The 17,470-nt window shown below is 50.0% G+C and overlaps 2 protein-coding genes across 5 annotated transcripts in view; both read right to left on the reverse strand.

Annotated features, from left to right (window-relative positions):
• Positions 1–17,470, reverse strand: part of LOC309399623 (uncharacterized protein) — a 200,301-nt gene that overhangs the window by 146,228 nt on the left and 36,603 nt on the right. The gene's annotated exons all lie outside the window — the stretch shown is intronic.
• The window catches only part of LOC309399613 (uncharacterized protein), a 48,085-nt gene continuing 33,172 nt past the window's right edge, over positions 2,558–17,470 (reverse strand). The window contains exons 1-3 of one of the 4 annotated variants that reach the window (XM_081967607.1): positions 10,419–10,623; positions 6,798–7,420; positions 2,558–6,578 (exon numbers count right to left, since the gene is read on the reverse strand). In XM_081967607.1, the coding sequence (XP_081823733.1) occupies positions 4,222–6,578; positions 6,798–7,002 (2,562 nt within the window). In that variant the 5' untranslated portion in view covers positions 7,003–7,420; positions 10,419–10,623 and the 3' untranslated portion in view covers positions 2,558–4,221. Of the gene's footprint in view, positions 6,579–6,797; positions 7,676–10,418; positions 10,624–17,470 lie in introns of those variants that run through there. The other 3 variants (XR_014176544.1, XM_081967606.1, XM_081967608.1) reach the window with 3 other exon arrangements.

The following is a 17,470-nucleotide window of genomic DNA, read 5'->3' on the forward strand; positions in this document are numbered from 1 at the left end:
GGGCGCCGGAAGCCACAGCCACTCCGTCTTGGAAGGGTTGAGTTTCAGTCGGTTGCCATCCATCCAGATCCGTACGGCCTCCAAACACCGGGACATCACTTCGATGGCCTCATTGGGGTGGTTCGGGGTGGAGATGTATAGCTGAGTGTCATCAGCATACAGATGATATCCCACCCCAAAGCCACGGATGATCTCGCCCAGCGGTTTCATGTATGTGTTGAACAGGAGAGGCGAGAGTACCGAACCCTGTGGCACTCCACATGTGAGAGGCCTCCGGGTCGATCTCTGCTCCCCTGCCAACACACGTTGCGTCCGGTCAGTGAGGTAGGAGCCAAACCACCGTAAAACGGTGCCCCTGACTCCCAGCCCCTCCAGCCGGTGCAACAGGATACCATGGTCGATGGTATCGAAAGCCGCCGAGAGGTCTAATAGGACCAGGATAGAGGAACAACCCCTATCTCTGGCCCGCCAGAGATCATCCACCAATGCGACCAAGGCCGTCTCCGTGCTGTGCCCGGGTCGGAAGCCGGACTGGCGCGGGTCTAGATAATCATTTTCCTCCAGGTGGCGTGGGAACTGCTGTACCACCACACTCTCTACAACCTTCGCTAGAAAAGGAAGGTTGGAGACTGGACGGTAATTGACTAGGTCCGTCGGGTCCAGGGAAGGCTTCTTGAGCAGGGGTCTCACCACCGCCTCTTTCAAGGCGGCTGGTAGAGACCCCTCACCCAACGAAGTGTTCACTAGGACCAGGAGCCAGTCACGTGTAACCTCCCAGGATGCCAGTACAAGCCAGGAGGGACACGGGTCCAATAAACATGTGGTGGGTCGCAGACGTCCACGCAACCTGTCCAAATCCTCGATGGCAACCGAATCAAACTCCTCCCAAAGCGGACCCTCAAGACTCGCCACGGGCGTCTCTACTGAACCACTGAAGGGGGCCCATCCCATCCGGATTTGAGCGACTTTGTCATGTAGATATTTCCCAAACTCCTCTGCTCTACCCTGTAAAGGGGCTTCCCGCGGCCTCTCAAACAAGAGGGAGCGAGTCACCCGAAACAAGGCGGCAGGGCGGTTATCTGCAGACGCAATAAGGGCGGCGCAATGTTGACGTTTGGCCGCTCTTAATGCCACAAGGTACGTCCTCAAGTAGGCTCGTGCCTGTGCTCGGTCAGATTCGGAACGAGAGGATCTCCAACGACTCTCTAGGCGTCTCCTTTGGCGTTTCATCACCCTTAGCTCCTCGGTAAACCAGGGAGCCAGGGTGGTTCGTCGCCGCAGGAGAGGCCGCAAAGGCGCCACCCGGTCCAGGGCCCCGGTAGTCGCACTATTCCATGCGTCTACCAGGTCCTCCACTCGGGGGCGGGTCAAATCCACAGGAGGTGGCCCAAGCTCCGTCTGGAACCTATCTGGTTCCAACAGGCGCTTGGGGCGGAACCATCTAATACCTTCCAGTTCCGCCTCCTCGCGGTGTGGGGTAGCACCAGGGAAGTCCAGCCGGAGAAGATAGTGATCCGACCATGACAGGGGAGTAATGGCTAAGTCCCCTATTCCCTGATCACTCATCCACCGGCCTGAGACAAAAACAAGGTCCAGCGTGTGACCTCCCTCGTGAGTAGGGCCCTGAATTAACTGGGTCAGGTCCATGGCTGTCATGGAAGCCATGAACTCCCGAACCCCCTCAGACGCTTCTCCCATCGACGGCAGATTGAAATCCCCCATCACTATAAGGTTGGGGGTCTCAACCGCCACCGATGAGATCAGCTCAAGGAGTTCAGGCAGGGCCGCTGACGTATAGCGAGGAGCCAGGTATACTATCAGCAGGCCCAACTGCCTCCCTGGGCCCCATCTCACGACAAGGGACTCACACCCGGATGTCTGTGGCACGGTGAACTCTCTCGGCTCAAGGTCTTCCCGAATAATCACTGCTACCCCGCCGCCCCTCCCCTGGGCCCGAGGCTGATGAAATGCTCGATAACCTGGTGGGCACAATTCCACGAGGGGTAAACCTCCCTCGCAGCCCAACCAGGTCTCGGTTATTCCTGCGAGGTCCGGCTCCCCCTCCAAAATAAGATCATGAATGAGGGGGGCCTTATTGACAACGGACCTCGCGTTGCATAACAGCAGTCTCAGGCCTTGGGCCTGTGGAACCTGACCACCTAGTATGCAGGGGTTGGTACAAACGACCAGGAATGACCAAAAACCCCGGTCTCCCAACCGACTGCGCGTTCTTAATGTGTCCTCGCGCCTGCCCCTCCCCACGACCGTTGGTATCAAAGAGCCCTGTAATGGAATGTTATCCTCCCTTTCCTCTCCCGCTCCGTTCCTTCCTCTTTCGACCACACCTAGTTGCCTGGCTCTACTATCACTCCTGATCTGGTCCTTCCCCCCCCCACCCTTAGAACCCTTTACAAATTTTAAAAAACAATTAACCAAAAAACCCCTTAATGCACGCTTCCTCCACCTCTCTGGGTTAACAAACCCGTCCTCAAGGTGGGCCCTTGAAAGGGCTGGAGGCCATGACTGCGAGAGGGGGGACTCTCGCAGTAGCAGCAGGTCAACGAAAAGAGGGAACCCAGGACACAAAACTGGGTTTCATTTTATACTCCCTACAGTAGAAAAAGTAGAAAAAGAGAGTTGATTGCATGGAAGAAATCATCCTGCTAAGCTGCATTTACATCAAAGACATGGACAGTAACACCCCATAATAACTATAAGCATAACAACTGAAATGAGCATTTCATTAAAAGAACATTCACATGGAAAACGGCATTATGAGTCCACCTTAGTCTCTTCTGAAAAAGTACAATTTCAGGAGGTTGAAACAACATGTACAATTGAAAAAGTACTTTGTTATTCAGCCTGAGACAGTCCCTTACTTGGCAGTTATTATTTACATTCTTAATATCTTCTTTACTCACCCAGCCCCAAAATGGAATTATTACAGTTATTATCATGAATATCCTTATTCTGTTGCTCTGTAGGTACACTGCGAGCTTTTGCACTCGAGAGAAATTCCTAGCGTGTTTATTCACACTTGGCCAAATTGAATATGTGATTGAATTCAATTCCTTAAAAACACACTGTGACTGAAGATCTTCTCACATTCAGGCATGTTTATCATTTTTCTCCCACGTGAATTCTTTGGTGTCAATGGAGCTTTCTACGCTCAGTATACACTATATAGCCAAAAGTATTCGCTCACCCATCCAAATAATCAGAATCAGGAGGTGTTCCAATCACTTCCATAGCCACAGGTGTATAAAATCAATTGCCTTGGCATGCAGGCTGTTTTTACAAACATTTGTGAAAGAATGGGCCGCTCTCGGGAGCTCAGTGAATTCCAGCGTGGAACTGTGAATGGATGCCACCTGTGCAACAAATCCAATTGTGAAATTTCCTCGCTCCTAAATATTCCAGAGTCAACTGTCAGCTGTACTATAAGAACATGGAAATGTTTGGGAATGACAGCAACTCAGCCACGAAGTGGTAGCCCACGTAAACTTGTCCAACATCAATGTGTGACCTCACAAATACGCTTCTGGAAGAATGGTCAAAAATTCCCATAAACAGACTCCTGAACCTAGTGGAGAAGCTTCCCAGAAGCGTTGAAGCTGTTATAGCTGCCAAGGGTGGACCAACGTCATATTGAACCCTATGGATTAGGAATGGGATTTCACTTGTAGTAAGTTCATATACGAATAAAGGCAGGAGTGAATACCTTTGGCAACAGAGTGTACTTCTTTCCACACTCCAGGCATTTGTGAGGTTTTTCTCCTGTGTGGATTGTTAGAAGCCTTTGAAGATGTCCATTAGTTTTGAAAGATTTTCACATTCCGGGCACTGATATTTCTCTTCTCCCTCCTGGATCCTTTTGGGAAATCCAGGGTCTTCCCAAGGACCCTCCGTCCTCCAGGCATATATTCGGTTTCTCTCTCCAGTGGATCCTTTGATGTCTATAAAGGTGGCTCCTGTCACTGAAGCTCTTTCCACACTCCAGGCATTTATGAGATTTTTCTCCTGTGTGGATCCTTTGATGTCTATAAAGGTTGCTCCTCTCACTGAAGCTCTTTCCACACTCCAGGCATTTGTGAGGTTTTTCTCCTGTGTGGATTGTTAGATGCCTTTGAAGATGTACATTAGTTTTGAAAGATGTTCACATTCCAGGCACTGATATTTCTCTTCTCCCTCCTGGATCCATTTGGGAAATCCAGGTCTTCCCTAGGACCCTCCGTCCTCCAGGCATATATTTGGTTTCTCTCTCCAATGGATCCTTTGATGTCTATAAAGGTTGCCCCTCTCACTGAAGCTCTTTCCACACTCCAGGCATTTATGAGGTTTCTCTCCTGTGTGGCTCCTTTGATGGTTATAAAGGCTGCTCCTCCGACTGAAGCTCTTTCCACACTCCAGACATTTATGAGGTTTTTCTCCTGTGTGGATCCTTTGATGTCTATAAAGGCTGCTCCTCAGACTGAAGCTCTTTCCACACTCCAGGCATTTATGAGGATTTTCTCCTGTATGGATCCTTTGATGTGTATAAAGGTTGCCCATCTGACTGAAGCTCTTTCCACACTCCAAGCATTTATGAGGTTTCTCTCCTGTGTGGCTCCTTTGATGGTTATAAAGGCTGCTCCTCCGACTGAAGCTCTTTCCACACTCCAGACATTTATGAGGTTTTTCTCCTGTATGGATCCTTTGATGTGTATAAAGGTTGCCCATCTGACTGAAGCTCTTTCCACACTCCAAGCATTTATGAGGTTTCTCTCCTGTGTGGCTCCTTTGATGGTTATAAAGGCTGCTCCTCCGACTGAAGCTCTTTCCACACTCCAGGCATTTATGAGGATTTTCTCCTGTATGGATCCTTTGATGTGTATAAAGGTGGCCCCTCTGACTGAAGCTCTTTCCACACGCCAGGCATTTATGAGATTTTTCTCCTGTGTGGATCCTTTGATGTTTATAAAGGTGGCTCCTCTGATTGAAGCTCTTTGCACACTCCAGGCATTTATGAGGTTTCTCTCCTGAGTGGATCCTTTGATGTGTATAAAGGTTGCTCCTCTGACTGAAGCTCTTTCCACACTCCAGACATTTATGAGGTTTTTCTCCTGAGTGGATCCTTTGATGTTTATAAAGGTCGCTCCTGCAACTGAAGCTCTTTCCACATTCCAGGCATTTATGAGGTTTTTCTCCTGAGTGGATCCTTTGATGTTTATAAAGGTCGCTCCTCCGACTGAAGCTCTTTCCACATTCCAGGCATTTATGAGGTTTTTCTCCTGAGTGGATCCTTTGATGTATGTAAAGGTGGCTCCTCCGACTGAAGCTCTTTCCAAACTCCAGATATTTATCAGGTTTTTCTCCTATGTGGATCCTTTGATGGCTATAAACGTTGCTCCTCTGACTGAAGCTCTTTTCACACTCCATGCATTTATGAGGTTTTTCTCCTGAGTGGATCCTTTGATGTCTATAAAGGCTGCTCCTCAGACTGAAGCTCTTTCCACACTCCAAGCATTTATGAGGTTTTTCACTTGTGTGGCTACTTTGATGTATATAAAGGCTGCTCCTCCGAGTGAAGCTCTTTCCACACTCCAGGCATTTATGAGGTTTCTCTCCTGAGTGGATCCTTTGATGTGTATAAAGGTTGCTCCTCTGACTGAAGCTCTTTCCACACTCCAGACATTTATGAGGTTTTTCTCCTGAGTGGATCCTTTGATGTTTATAAAGGTCGCTCCTCCGACTGAAGCTCTTTCCACACTCCAGACATTTATGAGGTTTTTCTCCTGTGTGGATCCTTTGATGTGTATAAAGGTCGCTCTTCTGACTGAAGCTCTTTCCACACTCCAGACATTTATGAGGTTTCTCTCCTGTGTGAATCCTTTGATGGTTATAAAGGTGGCTACTCTGACTGAAGCTCTTTTCACACTCCATGTATTTATGAGGTTTTTCTCCTGTGTGGATCCTTTGATGTGTATAAAGGTGGCTCCTCTGACTGAAGCTCTTTTCACACTCCATGCATTTATGAGGTTTTTCTCCTGTGTGGATCCTTTGATGTGTATAAAGGTGGCTCCTCTGACTGAAGCTCTTTTCACACTCCATGCATTTATGAGGTTTTTCTCCTGTGTGGATCCTTTGATGTCTATAAAGGCTGCTCCTCTGACTGAAACTCTTTCCACACTCCATGCATTTATGAGGTTTTTCTCCTGTGTGGATCCTTTGATGTGTATAAAGGTGGCCCCTCTGGCTGAAGCTCTTTTCACACTCCATGCATTTATGAGGTTTTTCTCCTGTGTGGAACTTTAGGTGTCTTTGAAGATATTTCTCTTCTTCCTCCTGGATCCTGTGGGGATTCCGGTGTCTTCCAAAGGACCCTCTGCCCTCCAGGACCGTCTCGGTGTCTCTGCACGTTTCCTGCTCCCTGCATCGCCCTCCAGGCAGCCGTCTTTTCCGGGGTCCTCCTGGGCTCATCCCTCCTGCACCGCCGGAGCCATCCGACCTTTCTCCGCCGTCTCCCGGGGAAGCCGCACAGGGATCTCCTGATGTCAGGCAGTGCTTCTTTCCTTTCCCAGCCGGGCTTTTCCGTCCTCCTGCAGGGGAGAGAGAGAGGCGGTCACGACCGCGCCCCCTTCCTCGCAGGAAAAGCCCAGACCGAAGCCTCCACCTCCCACGGGCCTCCCTCTGAGGGTCCCCCTCACCCGTCAGACCAGGCCTCAGGAGCCCGACCTCTCCCTGCTCACATCTCCCTTCTCCAGATGAACCTCTCAGCAACTCCCTTGCGCCCTACCTGCCTCAGGCCGCATGCTTACCCTTAATAGAATTTCTTTCTCTGTCGCTTCTCTGTATCCGAAATTGAGGACCAGACCGGCCTCTCTTCCGTTTTCGGCCAAGCTCCGCCTCTTCCTCTCCTGGCACCGCCCCCTGCAGCTCTCTTGGTCCGATTGCAGAAGTAGGGAAGAAAGTGCTTTTCCTGCCAGATCGTGTCATTTGCATCGGGGAAACTTCTACGCTCATCCTTTCTGCAGCCCCGGAGCCTCCCGGCCTTTCCCCGCTGCCTCCTGGGGAAGCTGCGTCGGGACCAGGCAGGGCTGATCCCCGGAGCCCGCTCTCCTCCAACTCCTGGGCCGCGCTTCCTTCCTTCCCCCGCCGGGCTCCTCCGTCCTCCTGCAGCAGAGAGAAAGAGGTGGTTCACGGCTGCGTCCCCTTCCCTGCAAGGGAGGCCCCAGCGCCCGCCTGTCACGGGCCTCCCTCCCAGGGCTCTCCTGTCCGCAGAGCCTCTCAGCGAGCGACTCCCCGCAGTCCGGCGCCCTACCTGCATCCGGAAACTTCCTAACCCCAAACCTTCTTCCGTCGCCCTCTGATTGCGCCACTGTGGGCGGGGCCTCCTCCTCTCCTCCCCTGTCGCTCCCGTACGATTCTCAGATTGCGTCACCTGGGAAGAAAACTTTCTCTTCGGGTCCGATGCATATTTGCATGCGGCGCCTTCTACACCATCCCATTGGCGGTGCCCGCTTTGTGACTCCGCCCCTCGCTCCTTACTGGAGTGGTGCTGTCGTCGCCTGGGCTCGCCCCCCCCGCCCCCCCCCCGCTTTTGCTCCGCCCCTGCGCTGCTGGCTCTTCCCATCCCCCCTCCGCAGCTCTTCTAGGGCGGCCTTTCCGCCCCATGCTGCTCCGTGTTCGAGGCGGGGCTTCTCCGACAGCCTGTTCTGATCCCGCCCCCAAAGTGTCTAAGGAGGGGAGGGGGGGAATGGTGGGTCATCTGATCCCCCTTTTCTCTGTCCACCCACCCTTTCCCCTGCTCTGCCCCCCACCCTCTGCCCTTCTTTTGTTGCCCACCCCGCCCCTTTTCCTTCTCCCCTCGCAAGATTGTGCAGAAGGGGTCATGATTGCCCTCCCCCCAAAGCGCCTAAGGAGGGGAGGGGGGAATGGGGGTCGTTTGTCCTGCCCTTTCTCTGCCCCACCTCCCCCACCAAGCTCCCCACACTTTCTCCCCTCTCAGGCGCTCCCAGTTTGCTATGGAACTGGCCATAATGGCTGCAAAAGTTGATGGAGTTAGCAGAGGCGGCTAAACGGACTGATTTAAGGACATAATTTTGTTTCTATTTGGAAACCACTTTTGGACTTTGGGCTTAAGGTGGGGCAAAAACTTTGATTTTGGGTTTTGTCAATTCGATTTGATGCTACAGAAACTATGTATTATATAAAAATAAAAAGTTGAATGTTATTTTTCTACTGCATTAAAAGAGTCAAGGAAATTAATGATTTCCCCTCTACCATACTCTTTCCTCTCTTCCTCCACTATTTTACCCTAAACTTGTATTTTTCTTTGTTTTATATTTTATGCTATGATAAACTAATAAAAATTGAAAACAAATAATTAAATGCACTGTTTGCTTGTGAAGTTTGAACAGTAGAAAACATTGATTCCAGATAAAAGTCCACATGTGACAAATTGATGTCTTAGTCTTTCCCAGCTGGGTTTGTGTCTCTCTTGAAAGTTGCAGGTGTATTTAGACACTCAGAATACTCTGTGGTGTAGTGGCTGAAAAAGCAACATATCACATCTTAAAATAAAGAGCCTTAGTCAGGAAGGGGAAAACATGCATTCTTAAACTTAAAAAACAGGTGCAGACTGCCATGGTAAAAGCTAATATATCAATACAATACAATAATAGAGTTGGAAGAGACCTTGGAGGTCTTCTAGTCCAACCCCCTGCCTAGGCAGGAAACCCTATACAGTTTCAGGCAAATGGCTATCCAACATCTTCTTAAAGCCTTCCAGTGTTGGGGCATTCACAACTTCTGGAGGCAACTTCTGTTCCACTGATTAATTGTTCTGTCAGGAAATTTCTCCTCAGTTCTAAGTTGCTTCTCTCCTTGATTAGTTTCCACCCATTGCTTCTTGTTCTACCCTCAGGTGCCTTGGAAAATAGTTTGACTCCCTCTTCTTTGTGGCAACCCCTGAGATATTGGAACACTGCTATCATGTCTCCCCTAGTCCTTCATTCTCTTAAGCTAAACATACCGTTCCTTGCAACAGTTCTTCATATGTTTTAGTCTCTAGTCCCCTAATCATCTTTGTTGCTCTTCTCTGCACTCTTTATAGAGTCTCCACATCTTTTTTACATCGTGGCGACCAGAACTGAATGCAGTATTCCAAGTGTGGCCTCACCAAGGCATTAACACTTCACGTGATCTTGATTCTGTCCCTCTGTTGATGCAGCCTAGGACTGCGTTGGCTTTTTTGGCAGCTGCTGCACACTGCTGGCTCATATTTAAATGGTTGTCCACTAGGACTCCAAGATCCCTTTCACAGTTACTACTACTGAGCAAGATACCACCTATACTGTACCTGTGCATTCCATTTTTGTTGCCTAAATGTAGAACCTTACTCTTTTCACCATTGAATTTCATTTTATTAGATAGTGCCCAATGTTCAAGTTTGTCAAGATCCTTCTGTATCTTAATATCATTTCATGATGAAGCCTAAAATGTGAAGCAACAGGATCACACACTTGTGGATGCTTCATCCCTAGATGTTTTTTACAATAGACTGAACAGCCATTTGTTTCAAATTAAAAGGATATATAAATATTAAGTATTAAATTAATGATATAATTAAATATATTAAGTTTAAAGAGGAAAAAGTAAAAGAAACAATGATAACTTGGGCTAATCCCCATCCGAATGAAGCTCTTTCCACACTTGGAAAATGTGGTTTTTATGTGGTTTTTGTCCTGTGTGAATCCTTTCATGTCTCTGCAGGTCTCTTCTCGTACTGAAGCTGTTGCCACATTCGGGGCATTTATAGGGCTTCTCTCCAGTATGGATTTTGGGATGATGATGGAGGCCTGAAGCCTCAGTGAAGCTCTTTCCACACTCCAGGCATTTCAATGGTTTCTGTCCTGTGTGGATCCCGAGATGCCTTTGAAGGTGGCAATTTCTTTTGAAGGATTTTTCACATTCCCCGCATTGATATTCCTTTTCTCCTGAGTGGATCCTTTGGGGATTCCAGGGTCTTCCAAAGGACCCTCCGCCCTCCAGGACCGTCCTGGGGTCTCAGCCCGTTTCCTCCTCCCCGCATCGCCCTTTCCTGGGGTCCCCCTGGGCTCAACCCTCCTCCAGCCCCAGAGCCTCACGGCCTTTCCCTGACATCTCCCGGGCTGCCCGCTCTCCTCCTTCTCCTCCTCCTCCCACGTGGCACTTTCTTCCTTTCCATTCTTTCCTTCCTTCCTCCCTCCCTTCTTTTCCTTCCTTCCTTCCCTCCCTTCCTTTCCTTCCTCCCTCCCTTCCTTCCTTCCCTTCCTTCCTTTCCTCCTTCCTTCCCTCCCTCCCTCCTTCCCTTCCCTTCCCTTCCCTTCCTTCCTTCCTTCCTGTGCCTAGGCCTATAATAGAGTTGATGCAAGTGACTTTAGGCAAACAAAACCTACACTTGGCCAGGAAGCCGCGGTGGGACCGGGCAGGGCTGCTTCGCGGGGTCCGCTCTCCTCTTCCTCCTCTCGCCGGCGCTTCCTTCCTTCCCCCGCTGGGCTCCCCCTTCCTCCTTCAGGAGAGAGAGAGAGGCGGGTCACGGCTGCGTCCCCTTCCCTGCAGGGGAGGCCCAGGCCGAACCCTCCGCACGAAGCGGACCCGAAAAAGACCCTCCCGGACTACGACTCCCAGCATCAACTGCGCCAGACTTGCATCATCCGGGCTCCTCAGCCGTCGATTCAGGCAGTTCCCTATTTGCCCGTTCTATTCCGGAAGTGGAGGCTTCATGCCCTTTTACTCCAAAAGTTCCGCCTTTTCCTTTGGAGGGACCGCCCCAAGGAGTCCTCCTGCCAATCGCCGCCCTCCCCAAAGCGACCAATCGGAGTCCGACTTCCTTCAACCAGCCAAATTGCGCCTACGTAGTTTAGATGGTTGCTATGGTTCCCGGGGGGGGCGAGGGCTCCCTTTGATCTTTGGAGTACTTCTTCCCCTCTTTCCCCCCCTATTGAGGCGGGGGGGGAGCTCAGGGGCTCTTCTGGGGCGGAGGCCTTATAGCCGCCTATAAATGGGAGCCAGAGGGGTCCACTGATGGAGGAATGGGGGGAGAAGGAAGAGAGCCTGAGTTCAAGTGTGGGGCAGCCGCTCTTTCGGTCCAGCCCACCTCACAGGGTTGTTGTTGGGGGAAGAGAGGAGGGAGGGGTCCCCGTGGCTGGAAGGGGGAGGGGCTCAGAGTGCTCCAAAGACCCCTCAGTCCAACCCTGAGCTCCTAATAGTCTCCTTCCTTTTCTTCCACATCTTCACTGTCTCATTTGCAGAAATAAAAGAGGCAGAATCCAAAGAAATAAATAAACTCTCCATATGTACTCAAGTGTGTTTTTAAATAGCAACGGCTTCTATTTGATGTAGGGAAATTCTTCTTTCTAGATAAAAGAATGTGGAATTCTTGCACAAAAGGAGACCGTCTCCACTTAAAGAGGACCTAAGGAGGAGAATCTCCTGCCAATGGTTCCTGCTAGTGAATTTCCTCTCATTTTAATCCATTATTGTGGGGGAAAGGAAACAGGAAATCAATCCATTTCAATATGACCCATGTTGATTTCTTTCTGGGTTGGAATTGGACCAGAAGAGGGTCGTGTGCCTTGGGGGTTCAGCTTCATTAAGCTATGCAGTATTTGGTTGTGGAAGAAGTTGTTCAAGAAAGAGAGGTTTTTTTTCTGTCCTGGTTTGCCGGATTACTTTGGGATGCAGGAGACAGTGTCTCACCTAAGCAGAAATCATGGAGGGAGCTCACCTGGGATGATGGAACAAAACACAAAAGAGCATGGCAAAAGAAAGAGAACGTGATGGAGACTTCATCCAGAGCTACATTAATAGTGGAGCTTCCCTTGACAGAGGCAGTCTACATACAAAAATCTGCATTTTGTGAGAAATGGGCAACTTTGTTTTTTTCACCTCCTAAAACATTCGCTTGACATTGGTGTATGTATAAAAGGTGGAGCAGGTGACCTTTGGTAGGATGCCATGGGAGGCCTGTCATCACTTACAGAATTCTGGTGGCTTTATGATCTCATCCCTGCAGGCTAAACTGACAGTTACTGTCAGTTATCACAGTAAAGATGCCTTCTAATGAGCCAGAGGGCGCCTGCATGGCAATGAGGCTTGTTAAAAGATTGGTGTCAATCAGTCCAACTTCTCATTGTCTGATCTCCCAGCGCCTGGAGAAAAGCCAGGTGTTTAAGGCTAAAAGGATTGAGGCTCTTTGAGAATATGGCTGGTATCTCACAAACCTTTGTTGGCCTTAGAGAGGGTTTCTGCTGGAAGACAAGGGGACCATTGAGGGAATCCAACTGACAAAAGAGTTTCAGGTATCTGGAGGTGGTCTTACACCGTATGGAGATTTGCAAAACCCACATGGAATAGATTGTATCAAACAATGACAGGGAGAAGCTCTTTCACACCAACAATAATGGCCAAATTAGCCTTAGATTCAACCACGGAACACTTACTTCAATTAGGATTTGAGTGGGATGATTATTTAAAGGCAATTTATTAGAGGATTGTAGCAAAGAGATTTCCATCAATGAAAATGAATGCCCTATTCAGGACACAAAATTGGGTTTCATTTTATACTCCATACAGTAGAAAAAGTAGAAAATGAGAGTTGATTGCATGGAAGAAATCATCCTGCTAAGTTGCATTTACATCAAAGACATGGACAGTAACATCCCATAATATTATGCATAACAACTGAAATGAGCATTACATTAAAAAAACATTCACATGGGAAACAAACGGCATCATGAGTCAACCTAAGTCTGTTCTGAAAAAGTACAATTTCAGGAGGTTGAAACAACATGTACGATTGAAAAAGTCCTTTATTATTCAGCCTGAGACAGTCCCTTATTTGGCAGTTATTATTTACCCTTCTTAATATCTTCTTTACTCACCCACCCGCAAATTGGAATTATTACAGTTATCATGAATATCCTTATTCTGTTGCTTTGTAGGTACACTGAGACCTTGTGCACTCGAGACGAATTCCTTGTGTGCTCTTTCAAACTTGGCCAAATTAAATAGGCAATTCAATTCAATTCCTGCGATACACTCTGGGACTGAAGGTCTTCTCACACTCAGGCATGTTCATCATTTTTCTCCCACGTGAATTCTTTGTGTCGATGGAGCTTTCTATGCTCAGGATACACTATATTACCAAAAGTATTCGCTCACCCATCCAAATAATCAGAATCAGGAAGTGTTCCAATCACTTCCATAGCCACAGGTGTATAAAATCAAGTACCTTGGCATGCAGGCTGTTTTTACAAACATTTGTGAAAGAATGGGTCGCCTTCAGGAGCTCAGTGAATTCCAGCGTGGAACTGTGAATGGATGCCACCTGTGCAACATATCCAATCGTGAAATTTCCTCGCTCCTAAATATTCCACAGTCAACTGTCAGCTGTATTATAAGAACATGGAAATGGTTGGGAATGACAGCAATTCAGCCACAAAGTGGTAGCCCACGTAAACGCGTCCAACATCAGTGTGTGACCTCACAAATGCGCTTCTGGAAGAATGGTCAAAAATTCCCATAAACAGACTCCTGAACCTAGTGGAGAACCTTCCCAGAAGCATTGAAGCTGTTATAGCTGCTAAGGGTGGAGCAACGTCATATTGAACCCTATGGATTAGGAATGGGATGTCACATGGTAAGTTCATATGAGAGTAAAGGCAGGTGAGTGAATACTTTTGGCAACAGAGTGTAGTTCTTTCCACACTCCAGGCATTTGTGAGGTTTTTCTCCTGTGTGGATTGTTAGAAGCCTTTGAAGATGTCCATTATTTTTGAAAGATTTTCACATTCCGGGCAGTGATATTTCTCTTCTCCCTTCTGGATCCTTTAGAGAAATCCAGGGTCATCCCAAGGACCCTCTGTCGTCCAGGCATATATTTGGTTTCTCTCTCCAGTGGATGCTTTGATGTCTGTAAAGATGTGCCCTTTCACGGAATCTCTTTCCACACTCCAGGCATTTATGAGGTTTTTGTCCTGTGTGGATCCTTTGATGCAGTGGTGGGTTTCAAATTTTTTTAGAACCTATTCCGTAGGTGTGGCCTATTTTGTGGGCGTGGCTTAGCGGTCATGTGACCGGGTGGGAGTGACCAACTTGTAAATGTGGTGAAACTCAATTAACAATGCTCTTGCTTTGGAACCAAAATTTTGGTCTCAATTGTGATCATAAGTTCTCTTCCTTTTTCTTTCTTTCTTTTTCTTTCTTCCTTCCTTCTTCCTTTCTTTCTTGGGTCTCTCTCTCCCTCTTTCTTTCCTTCCTTCCTTCCTTTCCTTCCTTTCTTTCCTTCCTTCCTTCCTTTCTTGTGTCTCTCTCTCCCTCTTCCTTTCTTCCTTCCTTCTTCTTTCTTTCTTGTGTCTCTCTCCCCCACTTACTTTCTTTCTTCATTCCTTCTTGTGCCTCTTTCCCTCTTTCTTTCTTTCCTTCCTTTCTCTTCCTCTGTCTTCCTTCCTTCTTTTCTTTCTTTCTTTCGTCTCTCTCCCCCACTTATTTCCTCCCTCCTCCCTTCCTTCCCTCCATCCTTCTTGTGTCTCTCTCCAACGTTCTTTCTTTCTCTTTCCTTCTTTTTCTTTCTTTCTCTTTCTCTTTGTCTCTCTCTCTCTTTCTCTCTCTCTCCCTTCCTTCCTTTCTCTCTTACTCTTTCTTTCTCACTCTCCCCCCCCCACACACACATACCTTCCAGTTGGCGAAAATTTCTGTTTTGCCAGCTGGGAGGCTGGCAAAGAAGCCTCGTTTTGCCTGCCGCCCGTGTCACTTCACTTGCTGCAACTCGGACAATGGGGAGGTGGGAGTAGCGCTGTCTGAGTTTGAGGAACGGATGTTCCTTCTGCTCAGCTTACGCACATGAAAGACCCCCGCAGTTCCACATCCACAGCTGATCCCTTCTTGGTCAAAAGGGCGCCTTTTCGGTCCCAGCTGGGCGTCTGGAAGAGAGTGGCCGAAGTGGCTTCTCTCTCCTCCTCCTGCAGCCGAAGGAAAAGCCCCGGGGAGACGGGCTCCGCGCGCTGCAGCCCGGCAGAGCAGCGTGTGGAGCCCGTCTCCCCGGGGCTTTTCCTTCGGCTGGTAGGAGGAGGAGAGAGACGGACTCCGCGCGCTGCTCTGCAAGGCTGTCGCAGCCGATCCTCCACTGACCCCTAAAGAAGAAGCGGTGGTGGATCCTCTTCTTTAGGGGTCAGCGGAAGATCGGCTGCGACAGCCTTGCAGAGCAGCGCGTGGAGCCCGTCTCCCCGGGACTTTTCCTTTGGCTGGTAGGAGGAGAGAGACGGACTCCGCGGGCTGCTCTGCAAGGCTGTCGCAGCCGATCTTCCGCTGACCCCTAAAGAAGAGGATCCACCACTGCTTCTTCTTTAGGGGTCAGCAGAGGATCGGCTGCGACAGCCTTGCAGAGCAGCCCGCGGAGTCCGTCTCTCTCCTCCTCCTACCAGCCGAAGGAAAAGCCCCGGGGAGACGGGCTCCACGCGCTGCTCTGCAAGGCTGTCGCAGCCGATCCTCCGCTGACCCCTAAAGAAGAGGATCCAAGCAGGGGTGGTGGTAGCTCCGAGCCTTCTTGCCTTCAGACAGAGCTGATTCTGCACCTTCTACGTTGTCCTGGGCATGCGCCCACCAGCTTGCCTGTCTTGTCTTACACAAGTTGGCCAGCTGAAGCCTCCCGCCTTTCCTGAGCAGATGGCAGCTGCAAGAGGCGCGAAGGGGAGGCAGGTGGGGTTTGCAACCCGAAGGCTGGCATTTCGTCTCTGCAGCGTGAACCAGCTAGGGTGCGACCGGAGAAGCTTCCTCAGTGGAGCTCCTGAAAGGGACGCAGGCTGCCACCGCTCCACTGAAGACATTTCTGAGAAGAGAAACTTCTCCGGTTGCGCCCGAGCTTGTGGAGCGCAGGCAAGCGCCGTCCCGTGAAAGGGGCGGGGCAGGAAACTTACTTCCGGGTTCATTGGCCAACCGGATCGTGCGATCCGGTGCGATCCGGCAGAAACCCACCACTGTTTTGATGTCTATAAAGGCTGCTCCTCAGACTGAAGCTCTTTCCACACTCCAGGCATGTATGAGGTTTCTCTACTGTGTGGATCTTTTGATGTGTATAAAGGGTGCCCCTATGGCTGAAGCTGTTTCCACACTCCAGGCATTTATTTAATTGTGGGAGGAGACTATAGGCTTCCACGTATCTGAGGTCAGACCTGATCCTGCTGCGGGAGTCCCCCCTCTTGCAGGCATGGCCCTCCGCCCTTTCGAGGGCCCACCTTGATGACGGATTTATTAATCCAGAGAGGTGGAGGAAACGGAGGCTCAGGGGTTTTTTATGTTTTTTAACGCTTTTAGGGGGTTCTAGGGTGGGGGGGGTTAACCAGGCCAGGAATAGGGGTAGGGCCAGGCAAACAGGTGGGATCGAGAGGGAAGTGAGCGGAATGGGGGAGGGGAAAGAGAACGACATTCCTTTAGAGGGTCCTTTTAAAATTCCAACGGTCGTAGGGAGGGGTGGGTGCGAGGACAGATGAAGATTCTGTAGTCGGTTGGGAGACCGTGGCTGTTGGACACGCCTGGTCATCTGTACCAACCCCCGCATTCTAGGTGGCCAGGACTCACAGAGCCAGGGCCTGGGGCTGATGCTGTGCAACGCAATGTCCGTTGTCAATAAGGCCCCCCTCATCTACGATCTGATTTTGGAGGGGGAGCCGGACCTTGCAGGGATTACGGAGACCTGGTTGGGCCACGAGGGGGGCTTACTACTCATGGAAATGTGCCCACCAGGATACCGTGCATTCCATCAGCCTCGGGCCCGGGGTAGGGGTGGTGGGGTAGCGGTAATTTTACGGGAGAGTCTAGAACCGAGAGAGTTCACTGTACCACAGATATCCGGGTGTGAGTCTCTTGGTGTGAGATGGGGCCCAGGGAGTCAGTTGGGCTTGCTGATTGTATACTTGGCTCCTCGCTATGCATCAGCGGCCCTGCCGGAGCTCCTCGAGATGATCGCAGAGATGGCGGTTGAAACCCCCAAGCTGTTAGTTATGGGCTATTTCAACCTGCTGTCGACGGGCGAGTCATCCGAGGCGGCTCGGGAGTTCATGGCTTCCATGACAGCCATGGACCTGACCCAAATTCAGGGCCCCACACACGAGGGAGGACACATGCTGGACCTTATTTTTGTCTCTGGCCAGTGGATGAGTGATCTGGGAATAGGGAATTTAGTTATTACACCCCTGTCATGGTCAGATCACTCGCTTCTCCGGCTCGACTTCCCAGGCGCTACCCCCCATCGTGGGGAGGCGGAACCAGAAGGTCCTAGATGGTTCCGCCCCAGGCGACTGATGGAACCAGATAGGTTCCAGATGGAGCTTGGGCCATTACCTGTAGCCCTGACCCACTCCCGGATGGAGGACCTGGTGGCCGCATGGGATAGTGCGGCGGCCGGGGCCTTGGACCGGGTTGCGCCTTTGCGGCCTCTCCGGTGGCAGCG

The sequence above is a fragment of the Natrix helvetica genome, assembly GCF_964273705.1.
Source record: "Natrix helvetica genome assembly, chromosome: 15".
Lineage (NCBI taxonomy): Eukaryota > Metazoa > Chordata > Lepidosauria > Squamata > Natricidae > Natrix > Natrix helvetica.